We start from the raw sequence: 13168 nt of genomic DNA on the forward strand, positions 1-13168 counted from the left end.
CTGAGATCACGTTTGATTTCTGTTTACCAATGGCAAATCCTAAAAGGGTGTGAAATTGATTTAGAACAGAAAAAAACTCATTTTCTCCTCATGCAACTGGCAAACATTATTTTATCGATGGAGAGAGACACAAAGTTGAAAGGCAAAAGCGATCAAAGGATCTGGGGGTGTGGGCTATTATCATGATGGATGGAAGAGCAGGCTTGCAGGGCCTTTCGGCCTACTCCTAATCCTATTTTCTCTGTTTCTATGGAACTCGATGTCTATGAGGATGATGGAACGGGAGACAAATGGTTTCAAAATGAGATTGGATCTGCACACGAAGGAAATGAAAATGCTGCACTAATGGAGATGTAGAGAGGAATCGGATTGAGTGGATTGATCTGCAGAAAGTCATCATGGACTCAAGTTCCTTCTAAACTGTCGAGTTTATGACTGGAAATGTATAACACAGCTGCAGTATTAGATTACAAGAAAGGAAATAATAAATAAATTATTTTACTGAAATATAAATATTATACCTAAACACTGGATATATCTCTGTTGTTATGTCCCAAGCCAACTGATAACCTTACAAGAAGCACATTCCCAGACAATTCTAAGGATAAAATGAGTGAGGTTTCACTTTTTAAAATGTTTCATGTAAAAATCAAAATAGAAGCAACATAAATGAATTAGGCATTGACAGACAATAATAGATGGGATGCTTTTTACTTTCAATAAAACCAGCCTTCACAAAATCACCAGCAATTTCTCCCTTAGAATTCATGGCGGTGATTCAATTTACCATAATTCTCTGTATTTCCCAGCTAGAGAAAAAACACAGGAGAATGTCATTCAGTCATAATGTTCATTTGGAGAGTCAGGTACAGATATGATGTTCTAAATGGCCCATATATCTATTACTTAATGGATAATAAATGTGTGCAATATACACCACTCTTATGTGATTGGAGAGATAAGGATTAGTGAAGAACCATAGAAAATTACAGCTCAGAAACAGGCCTTATGGCCCTTCATGTCTGTGCAGAACCATTTTTTGCCTTGTCCCACTGACTTGCACTTGAAACATATCCCTCCACACCCCTTATCTATGAACCCGTCCAAGTTTTTCTTAAATGTTAAAAGTAACCCCGCATTTACCACTTTATCTGGCAGCTCATTCCACACTCCCACCACTCTCTGCATGAAGAAGCCCCCCCTAATATTCCCTTTCAACTTTTCTCCTTTCCCCCTTAACTCATGTCCTCTGTTTTTTTTCTCCCCGAGCCTCAGTGGAAAAAGCCTGCTTGCATTCACTCTATCTATACCCATCAAAATCTTATACACCTCTATCAAATCTCCCCTCATTCTTCTACGCTCCAGGGAATAAAGTCCTAACCTATTCAATCTCTCTCTGTAACTCAGCTTCTCAAGTCCCAGCAACATCCTTGTGAACCTTCTCTGCACTCTTTCAACCTTATTTACATCCTTCCTGAAAGTAGGTGACCAAAACTGTACACAATACTCTAAATTCAGCCTCACCAATGTCTTATATAACCTTACCATAACATATAACCTTACCATAAGGTACCATAAGAAGAATTTTTTTAGGCCCTGGAACTTGCTGTTGATGAGCGTGGTGTAACTGGAGATGATCAGTGATTTCAAAATGAAATTTGATGGACACTTGAAGGAAAAACTTTCAAGGAAATGGGGACATAGAGGGGTGTGGAATTGACTGACTTTCTCTGCAGAGAGTTGGCCTGGATTTGAGTTGCCAAATAGATTCATTTTGTGCCAGTGTTTCTGTGGCTGGAAATATAAAAAAAGCAACGCTGCTATATGTTTCAAGACAAGTAGTAATTATAATGAACTTTAGAGAATCATGAAAGATTTTGTAGATACCATATGACCACACTATCTCTGTCCTCAGTTGATTTACTATTCCTTTAAACGTCATCCATCTCTTGGGAAAACATTTTAATTGTGAACATTAGATAGGAGGCCATCCTATTAACCAGGCAAATAAATGTGTCAAACAGAGAGCTAAAGGATGTCTTTGAGAGAAAAAGGAAAAGATACCTGGGCCTAGTCCTGTTCCTAATTCCGATATTCGTCTGTAACCTTTCCAGAGTCTGCAGCCTCCCTGGATTCACTCCCTTACCCTTCAGTTGCTGCAGGTCCCCAATTTCCCCCAGAATGAGAAATGGAAAGGGGGAGACATTGATTTCCTCCCAGATGTTGCCCAGAGGCGGAAGTTTCACTCTGAAGCTCATTGGACAACTTCCTGGATGTGACGTCACAGTGGAACTGGCGTTCCGCCTGAAACAGCCAATAGGAATCAGACTGCTTCGCGGCGACGTCCTCGGGTTCCAGTGCGCAGGCCCACGCGCGCGGACCTGGGAGCCCCGCCCCCACCCATTGCTCCCCTCCCCCTGCCTCTCCTCGAGCCAAGGTTCCCAGACAAGCGGCTGGCGGCTCCGGCCAGAGCGAGAAGCCGCTCGGTGATCTCCCCCTCCCCCCCTCCGGCTGCTCCAAAAAGACATCCAGAGCGACCGCGCGCGGCAGCCGCACTGCGCCTGCTCCGGACGGCTCGGCTCAGCAGTGCTCTCTGCGCCTGCGTGCTGGGCTGCCAGCTGAGGGAGTGGGAGAGGGGACTTTGCAAAGTCTCTTCCCATCATTTTCTCCCAAATCCCGCAGTTTGATTTGAAACAGCACAGCTTCTGTTTTTAGCTTCACACACAGACTCAAACTTCCTCCTCTGGCCAACATCTGTGAGTAAAACACTTTCTTTCTACTCCTGGGGAATACAGAGAGTTGTGGAACTATGGAATTAGAGCCAAATATACTGAGGGGTAAATGTTTGTGATTTTGTGTAGCCTGTTTTTACTATCTGAGCTATTTAACGACAAAGTTATCATGCATATTCAAATACAATTTGAATGTTATTGCATGATTCAGCAATGTTCAAAGAAACATAAGAACATAAGAAATAGGAGCAGGAGTAGGCCATCTAGCCCTTCGAGCCTGCCCCACCATTCAATAAGATCATGGCTGATCTGTCGCTGCTCAGTTCCACTTTCCCGCCCTCTCCCCATAACCCTTAATCCCCTCTCTTATCAAGAACCCATCAACCTGCTTCTTAAAGATATTTAGCGAGGCAGCCTCCACCACTTCAACGGGCAGAGAATTCCAGAGATTCACCACCCTTTGAGTGAAGAAGTTCCTCCTCAACTCCGTTCTAAACCGCCTCCCCTTTATCTTGAGGCTGTGCCCCCTAGTCCTACTGTCTTTTTTGAGCGGGAAGAGTCTCTCCACCTCTATCCTATCCATCCCATTCATCATCTTATACGTCTCAATGAGATCTCCCCTCATTCTTCTAAACCCTACAGTACAGGAGGTCATTTGGCCAATGAACCTGCACTGACAGCAATCCCACCCAGGCCCTGACCCTGTAACTTCTACGGAACAATATTTCCCCACTCTTTCCTTCAAAGCTGTGAATCTCCATCTGTCATTCTGTCCCTCTTTTTTTTCACTTTGTTGTGCCCATTATATACCCTCCCACTGCTCCTGAAGGTGCTGATTAATGTTCATCAACAGATCCATGCTCACCATGTCCTGTCCGGGACACAGAGACCGTCTGACAATCTTTATGCAGACTGCTAGCCTATAAGTATGTATATATTGTGCATTAGAATTTGTATCGTACAGGATTATATAATACAGGATGTGTGGCTGGGGGATGTGAAGAAGGATGAGATGGTGCAGAGGAGATTTACCAGAAGGGCTGCAGGGATGAGGGAATTTAGTGACATGGTTAGTTGGCGAGTTTAGGGTTGTTCTCCTTGCAATAAAGCAGGTTGAGGGCAGAATTCATAGAGCTGTATGAGAGATTAAGACAAGGTGAACAAAGAAAAACTGTGCCCATTTGCTGATGGGGCAAGGATTTGGGAAACAGATTTAAGGTTTGGGAAGATGTGAGGCAGGGATCCAAGGAAGAAATTGTTTACACAGAGGCTAAACACAGGCTCAATTGATTGAGGGTGGGATGGGAGAGGGTTCCTGTGTATTCACTCATGGACCCCACTTTGTTAACCAGCCTCCCATCCATTGTCTACATTTTCCACTGCCTCGGCAAAGCAGCCAGCATAATCAAGGACCCCACGCACCCTGGACCTAAGGTCATACACCAACTGATAACAATTGAACAGACTTCTCTCCATCCCTCTCAGACCAGGGCATGAAGTGACCGCTCCAAAAGTGTGGATAGCTTGTAAAACCAACAGGTGTCAACATCTCTCTGTAAACATCTATCTCTCCACCTCTCTCTACCAAATTCCAAATATACACATAGAATCACTACAGTGCAGAAGGAGGTCATTCAGCCCATCGACTCTGCACCGACCACAATCCCACTCAGGCCCTATTCCCATAACCCCACATATTTACCCTGTTAATCCCCCTGACAGTAGGATTCATTTAGCATGGCCAATCAACCTTACCCGCACATTTTTGGATTGTGAGAGGAAACTGAAGCACCAGGAAGAAACCCACGCAGACACCGGGAGAATGTGCAAACTCCACACAGACATTGACCTGAAGCAGGAATTGAACCCAGATCCCTGGTGCTGTGAGGCAGTACCGTTAACCATGCCGTCCGATTGGCTTCTCACTTATTATACTTTAAAAATGTCAAAAGCCTATGTTAACCAAACCCAATAAATCTTCAGTTATAAACTAAAATAGACATGAGTTTTTGGGTGATTTAGAAACAAATAAACTGTCTGCTGAAAGGGTTAACTTTTCTACAGAACCTAAAGGGGTCGGGAGTGAGCAGAAAAATATTGGCACACAACTACACAAGTTTAAAAAAACTTCTCTAACAATAAAACAAACTTAACTTTAAACTTCATCTATTAATTTTGTTATAGTCCTCAACCTAATTATTTTAGGTCAGTTTTTGTTAGGGATGGTTAAATTCTATTCTTTATAAAGTGGTTCACACATTTTGTAAATTTTACATAGGCTCCGAGAATCAGAACCCAGACTTTATTATCCTTACCCTTTTCTTTTTTTTTGCCAGCACTCCCTCTGTTTTGTGGGAGGTTCATGGGGATTCCAATCAGACCGAATCATTTTATCATAAAAGTAAAATACTGCGGATGCTGGAATCTGAAACAAAAATAGAAAATGCTGGAAAACCTCAGCAGGTCTAAGAGCCAACATTTCAAGTCTGGTTGACCCTTTATAAGAGCTCTTATGAAGTGTCATCCAGACTAGAAACGTTAGTTCTATTCTCTAATCATTTTATCAATAAGTTTCTTGTTCTTAGTTTCCAAATGGCAGGTAAGAGACCTGTCCGGTACTCACTCGAGCTCTGATTTTTCACTGGCCGTGATCGGGTAGGATTATAACCATTCGGATCTACTCTCAGAGGGTCCGCTTTTCAGTCCAGTGCTACTTGGAGTATACCATCACTTCACTGACTATCGGGTCACAGTTTTTACCACAAATTTAGGATAAATTAATTTAAACAATGCCTGAAAACACTTCTTAATTTCTTAACCAACTACCTACCACTGTTTGTTGATTGGTCAGACCACCCCTTTTTACAGATTTGGATATCTCAGCCGCTGAACACCAACCGGTCCTGGGATAAGTTTAATTCCAACTCATTCCGAGTAAAGATTCTCAACAGGTCCTCTGTCAGGGCCCTGCTAAGCAGCTTTAATGGTCCGTAAATGCAGAAAATGAGCTGTCACAGGAACGTGGTCAAAATAGTCCAGTCCCATAATGCTTCACATTCAATCTGCAGTCCTTCAATTATAACAGAATATGTGTCTGTATGTCGCTGCCTCGGCCATGGTCAACCCCAACACTGCCTTCTTGAACTGCTACAATGCTTGAGGTCTAAGTACACCCACAGTGCTGTTAGGGAGGGATTTCCTGCTACACATTCCAGACTTTCACTGGACGGTAGATGGATACCAGATTGATATATTCTACTCAACCACTCACAAGGTGAGTTATTCCAATTCCTTTATTGTCCAGGACAATATGTTCACAATATTTTTATAAAAGAAATTCAACATTCTCATTTGATTTCAGGTACCAACATATTCTGTTAGTTTGTTCTTTATTGTCAATGTCAGGCTGGGGTTGTTCCCCTTGGAGCAAAGGAGATTGAGGGGAGATTTGATAGAGGTGGACAAGATCCTGACAGATTTAGATAAGGTGGACAAAGAAAAACTGTTCCTATTTGCTGATGGGACAAGGAAGTGGGGGGAGGGGTCACAGATTTAAGGTTTTGGGTCAGAGACGCAGGAGGGGATGTGAAAGAGAATATTTTGATGCAACAAATGGTAATGACCGCGAATTCGCTGCCTACAAAGGTGGACGAAGTGGAGACAATAAACAATTACAAAGGAAATTGGATGGGCATTTTGGAGGGGTTTCAAACAGAAATGCTGACTCGAGTCATAGAGCAGAGAGATTTACAGCATGGAAACAGGTCCTTCGGCCCAACTTGTCCATGCCACCCTTTTTTTCAAAACCCCTAAGCTAATCCCACTTGCCCGCATTTGGCCCATATCCCTCTATACCCATCATACCCATAGAGTCATGGACTCTATGGAAACAGGCCCTTCGGCCCAACTATCTCTGAACTTCCTAACATCTTGTCAGTCTATGATCCTTGTGAAATTTGAAACCAGGTATTCGCAACAAGACTCAAAGAGCATCAGCCCACTGCAGGCAAAGTCATGAGACCAGCCAGTCCAGCAGAAAGAAACCCTCTGATCCTCCCCTTTGACCAACTGTGAGAATGAACAAAACAGAGTCCTGGATGTAATTGAGAGCAGAAACATTAACAGCAGAATCCCACTCCTGGTATCACTTGTGAACTTGTTGGTGTCTCAACAGCTGAGATGAAGCTCTGAATCCGTTCCCAAAGCTGAACGGCCTGTCCTCAGTATGAACTCGCTGGTGTCTCTGCAAGTCAGATGACTGAGTAAATCCCTTCCCACACTGAGAGCAGGTGAACGGTCTCTTCCCAGTGTGAAATTGCTGGTGTCTCTTCAGGTCAGATGACTGAGTAAATCCCTTTCCACACTGAGAGCAAGTGTACGGCCTCTCCCCAGTGTGAACTCGCTGGTGTGACTGCAGGTGAGATGACCGAGCGAATCCTTTCCCACACTGAGAGCAGGTGAATGGCCTCTCCCCAGTGTGAACTCGCTGGTGTGTCCGCAGGTCAGAGGACCAAGTGAATCCCTTTCCACACTGAGAGCAGGTGAATGGCTTCTCTCCTGTGTGAATTCGCTGGTGTGTCCGCAGGTCAGATGGCCAAGTGAATCCCTTTCCACACTGACAGCAAATGTACGGCCTCTCCCCAGTGTGAACTCGCTCGTGTGTCCGCAGGCCAGATAACTGAGTGAATCCCTTCTCACACTGAGAGCAGACGAACGGCCTGTCTCCAGTGTGGATGCGCCGATGAGCTTCCAGCAGAGATGGGGCTTTGTATCTCTTCCCACAGTCTGCACATTTCCATGGCTTCTCCATGGTGCAGGTGTCCTTGCCTCTCTCTTGGGTGGACAATCAGTTGTAGCCTCGTCCACACATAAAACATGTGTGGACTCTCTCTCCGCTGTGAATGATGAGATAGTTATTCAGGCTGTGTAACTGGTTAAAGCTCTTTAGTGAGTGCAATGGAACACTCTCACTCAACTGTGACAGTGCGTTGGTGCTTTTCCAATCACACTGAAATTTGAAATCTTTTCAAATCAACAGACTGGACAATCATTTCTCCTTCTGGATCCAAAGGCCGACGGTATTCATGTTCCAGGGAATATGACTCTGTCAGATCTAGACGTGGTGTTTGAGATTTCTGTCTGTTATTCCTCTTTCAATATCCTGTAAAACGAGTTGACAGAAGTTATTTTTGTCAGTACAGAATAGAAAATTAGAGGCCAATTCTAAATTTTATTGAACATTCTTTCCTCTCTCATTCCCCAAAAGCTGTAAATCTCCAACCCACACACTCTCCATCCATTCTCACTCTGCTGTTTCTAATATTCACCCTCCCAATTCTCCTAAAGGTGCTGATTGAGACTGATTGACAGATCTATGCTCACTGCTACCTGTCATGTACACAGAGAGCTAAAAATCTTCAAGCTGACAGCCACATTAAAGTTTTACATTTGGACGTAAATGAATAGCCTGGTGATGTGTGTTATACACTGTATTACCTGGTTACAGATACATGAAGAATGTGAGTAGGATTTTTATTTTGGCAGCGAGTTATGACCTGGAAGGTAAAAATTGAAGCCCAAAATTTAGCACTCCTCACAAAAGCAAGGGACCCGGTTCAATTCCTGGCTCGGGTCACTGTCTGTGTGGAGTTTGCACATTCTCCCCATGTCCGCGTGGGTTTCCTCCAGGTGCTCCGGTTTCCTCCCACAATCCAAAGATGGATTGGCCATGTTAAATTGCCCCTTAGTGTCAGGAGGATTAGCAAGGTAAGTATGTAGCGTTACAGGAATAAGGCCTGGATGTGATTGTGATCGGTGCAGACCTGATGGACCGAATGGCCTCCTTCTGCACTGTAGGGATTCAATTTTATGAATTAGAAAAGAAATGGAAAGGGGTCGAAAAGAAAGTGTTTTACTCACAGATGTTGGAGACAGGAGGAAGTTTGAGTCTGTCTGAAGCTCAATCTTCATTCAGAGAGAGGAGCAGCAGCAACAACAATGAAGGAAGCTTCACGCAGCCATTGACACAAGGCCCGGACTCTGATTGGCTGGAGGACCAGCGTCCATCCGGTCCTCCACGTGTTGCCATTGGACAACCTGCCACATGTGGACAATGAGGGGGTGGTGGGCGGGGCTTTGACCGCCAGCCGCGCTGAGCTGGTGTCCAATCCGCAGTGTCTTGCTTCTGTAACGGGTGATATTGCTGCTAATGGGACACTGTGTGCTGGGAACGCCCCTCTGAGTCATCGTGACGGCACAATGGAGCCCTGCCTGAATCAGCCAATAGCAATCATTCCGGGTTCAGGCGCGCGGACCCGGGAGCCCCGCCCCCACCCATTGTTCCCCCAGTCTGTACATTCCACACATTGTCAGTCCAGTCAGATAGACAGATATCTATAGGTATGTCAAGAACAGAAGGTTGGTTAGGGCAAGATTAGGGCCAGTTACAGACAGTAGGGGGAAGTTGTGTGTGGAACCGGAAGAGATTGGAGAGGCATTGAACCATTATTTCTCTTCGGTGTTCACGCAGGACAATATGAATGTAGCTGAGGAGGTCACTGGGGTGAAGGGGTGTAAAATAGAAAGTATTGCAGTTGATACAGAGGATGTGTTGGATATTCTAGAAGGGTTGAAAATAGATAAGTCCCCTGGTCCAGACGGGATTTACCCTAGGATTCTATGGGAGGCAAGAGAGGTGATTGCAGAGCCACTGGCTCTGATCTTCAGGTCGTCGTTGGTCTCTGGTATAGTACCGGAAGATTGGAGGACAGCGAATGTTGTCCCATTGTTTAAGAAGGGGAACAGAGACTTCCCTGGGAATTATAGACCAGTGAGTCTTACTTCTGTAGTGGGCAAGGTTTTAGAAAGAATTATTAGGGATAGGATTTATAGTTATTTGGAGAGTAATGAATTGATTAGAGATAGTCAGCATGGTTTTGTAGCGGGAAGGTCGTGCCTTACTAACCTTATTGAGTTCTTTGAGAAGGTGACCAAAGAGGTGGATAGGGGTAAGGCAGTAGACGTGGTATATATGGATTTTAGTAAGGCGTTTGATAAGGTTCACCATGGTATGCTTCTGCAGAAAATGCAGATGTATGGGATTGGTGGTAATTTAGGTACTTGGATCAGGAATTGGTTAGCAGATAGGAGACAGAGGGTGGTGGTTGATGGTAATTATTCATCATGGAGTTCGGTTACGAGTGGTGTGCCTCAGGGATCTGTTTTGGGGCCACTGCTGTTTGTAATCTTTATTAATGATCTGGATGAGGGTATAGTTGGGTGGATTAGTAAGTTTGCTGATGACACCAAAGTCGGAGGTGTGGTAGATTGTGAGGAAGGGTGTCGAAGTTTGCAGGGTGACTTGGACAGGTTGCAGAGCTGGGCCGCGAGGTGGCGGATGGAGTTTAATGCGGAGAAGTGTGAGGTAATCCATTTCGGTAGGAATAACAGATGTGTTGAGTATAGGGCTAACGGGAGGACTTTGAATAGAGTGGAGGAGCAGAGGGATCTAGGTGTATGTGTACATAGATCCCTGAAAGTTGGGAATCAAGTAGATAAGGTTGTTAAGAAGGCGTACGGTGTCTTGGCGTTTATTGGTAGGGGGACTGAATTTAGGAGTCGCAGCGTCATGTTGCAACTGTACACAACTCTGGTGCGGCCGCACTTGGAGTACTGTGTGCAGTTCTGGTCCCCACATTACAGGAAGGATGTGGAGGCTTTGGAGAGGGTGCAGAGGAGGTTTACCAGGATGTTGCCTGGTATGCAGGGGAGGTCCTATGAGGAGAGACTGAGGGATTTGGGGTTGTTTTCGCTGGAAAGAAGGCGGCTAAGAGGGGATCTTATAGAAACATATGATTAGAGGTTTAGATAGGGTGGATGGTGATAGCCTGTTTCCTTGGATGGAGAAAGCTAGCACGAGGGTGCATGGCTTTAAATTAAGGGGGGGTAGTTATAGGACGGATGTCAGGGGCACGTTCTTTACCCAGAGGGTGGTGAGGGACTGGAATGCCCTGCCTGCTGCAGTTGTAAATGCGCCTAGTTTGGGGGCGTTTAAGAGATTGGTGGATAGGTTTATGGACGAAAAGGGATTGGTTTAGATTAGTGGGTCAATGTTTTTTTTTAAAAATAAGACTGGTCGGCGCAACATTGTGGGCCGAAGGGCCTGTTCCGCGCTGTAATGTTCTATGTTCTATCTGTCTGGCAGCCTGCATGGAGACTTTCAGCTCTCTGTGTCCAGGACAGGATGTGGAGATTCCGGCGTTGGACTGGTGTAAACACAGTAAGAAGTCTCACAACACCAGGTTAAAGTCCAACCAGTTATTTGATAGTTGTGGGTTTACTGTTATTGTGAGACTTCTTACTGTCCAGGACAGGAAGCAGTGAGCATGGATCTGTCAATGTAGAGAACGGGGCAAGGGTTTGATATGCAAAGGGCCAGCATTGAATCAGTGGAACGAATGACTCCATTCTTGATCCGAATGTCTGACTGATGTAAAGAGAGAAATTTCAGCTGTTCCAGTCTCTCCAACTAACTGAAGTGCCTCATCATGAAATCGTACAGTGCAGAAGAGGCCCTTCAGCCCATTGAATCTGCACCTACACACAAGAAACACCTGTACTCCCACCTAATCCCATTTACCAGCACCTGGCCCATAGCCTTAAATGTTTTGACTTGCCAAGTGTGATACAAGTACTTTTTAAATGTTGTAAGATACCATTCTTGTAAATCTCTGCACCCTCTTTAAGAATTTCATATCTTTCCTAAAGTCTGGGGCCCATATATAGGGTTCCATTCTTGAGAAACAGAATTGAACAGCAGGGAGGTTATGTTCAACTTGATTAGAAGCATGGTTATAATACACTGGGGCTATTGTAGGTGTTTGTGATCTCAATTTAAAATCATAGAATTCTTCCAACGCGGAAGGAGGCCATTCAGCTCAGTGAGTCTGCATTGACTCAACCATCAAGCAAAGACTCAGATATCAAATCAGTCAATACTATCAAAGTTTATTGTTTATATGCAACACTTAGAAACTCTTCCTCCCAGGGGAGGTAGTGGAAGCAGATACGATAGTGACTTCGAAGGGGTGGCTTGACAAATACATGAATAAGATCAGAATAGAAGGATATAGTCCCAGAAAGGGCAGGGGGGGTTAGTTCAAACAAGCAGCATGGTCGCTGCAGGCTTGGAGGGCTGAAGGGCCTGTTATTGTGCTGTAATTTTCTTTGTTCTTTATCACTTAACTAACAGGTGTGATACAGGGTAAAGTTTACTCATCAGTGAAACTCTATCAGCTCCACACTTTCAAATCAGTGATCAATCCAAGAGAAGTGGACGACAATGTGAACTCCTGGGGGCTGACAGAGAAACAGTCACTGCCTCCCAGAAGCATGGATGGCACCTTCCTGGGGTTTTGACTGGCAGGGAACAGATCACTGAACCAGTGCCAGGACTAACTACTCATCTGCCACTGAGCTTTATTGGAAACAACTTTCATACTGATAGGAGGAAGCTCGACTATCCCTGAAGATCCAACTGCTTCTCCCACACTCGATGTTCACAAAGCTGGATCCCACAAAACTAGTTTGCCAACTAGTCCTTTGTCATTGCACAATACCCAGTCCAAGATGGCATGTTTCCTTGGTCCCTCAAAAGTATTGGTCCAGAAAACCATCCTGTTGATGGTTAAGCTGATTCATTTGTTAGAGTTATATTTAAATGGTGTAATTAAATAAACGTAGCTTCACTATAAAAGATTCCTAATCTGTCAGTGGAATTTCTCCTCATCAGAAGCATCCTATCCTCACATTTATACCAAAATAAAAAAATTCTGGGGTCTAGCCTGACTTCTGAATGTAATTTAGGGGGTTTAGTCCAGGACCCTAATAGAAGGGATTCACTCACACACTCTGCAAATACCCCAGTTTCATACTGGAGAGAGATCTTAAAAATGCCCAGACTGTGGAACTGCTATAAAAGTTTTGTAGAATCTCCACATTGAAGGAGGAGGCCATTCAGCCCATTGAGTCCGCACCAACCACAATCCCACTCAGGCCCTACTCCCATAACCCTACATATTTACCCTGCTAATCCCCCTGACACTCGGGGCAATTTAGCATGGCCAATCAAACAAACCTGCACATCTTTGGACTGTGAGAGGAAACCGGACCACCTGGAGGAAACCCCCTATACTCCTCATGAGATTCACTTGACCCCAGCTGTCAATACCTGACATATGCTTCCTTTTTAGTGACCAGACTCTCAAAATCTCTAGCCATTCAATGTTACTTACTCCTGCCAGCTTTGTCCTTTACAGTAACAGGAATGTGCTGGCTCTGCACTCTCGCTATCTCGCTTTTGAAAGTCTCACACATGCCAGACATTCATTAACCTGTGAACAGCCTCCCCTAATCAACTTTGAAAGTTCCTGTTAAAT

At 44.6% G+C, this 13168-nt stretch overlaps 1 protein-coding gene across 1 annotated transcript in view; it reads right to left on the reverse strand.

Annotated features, from left to right (window-relative positions):
• LOC145362538 (uncharacterized) overlaps positions 1-7887 on the reverse strand; it is a 9686-nt gene extending 1799 nt beyond the window's left edge. Inside the window, exon 1 of the mRNA XM_080218559.1 lies at positions 6944-7887. Coding sequence (XP_080074685.1) covers positions 6944-7542 — 599 coding nt within the window. The 5' untranslated portion in view covers positions 7543-7887. The remainder of the gene's footprint in view (positions 1-6943) is intronic.
• Positions 7888-13168: the final 5281 nt, after the last annotated feature.

The sequence above is a fragment of the Carcharhinus amblyrhynchos genome, unplaced genomic scaffold (genome assembly GCF_965287045.1).
Source record: "Carcharhinus amblyrhynchos unplaced genomic scaffold, sCarAmb.v2.hapA scaffold_38, whole genome shotgun sequence".
In the NCBI taxonomy this organism is placed as follows: domain Eukaryota; kingdom Metazoa; phylum Chordata; class Chondrichthyes; order Carcharhiniformes; family Carcharhinidae; genus Carcharhinus; species Carcharhinus amblyrhynchos.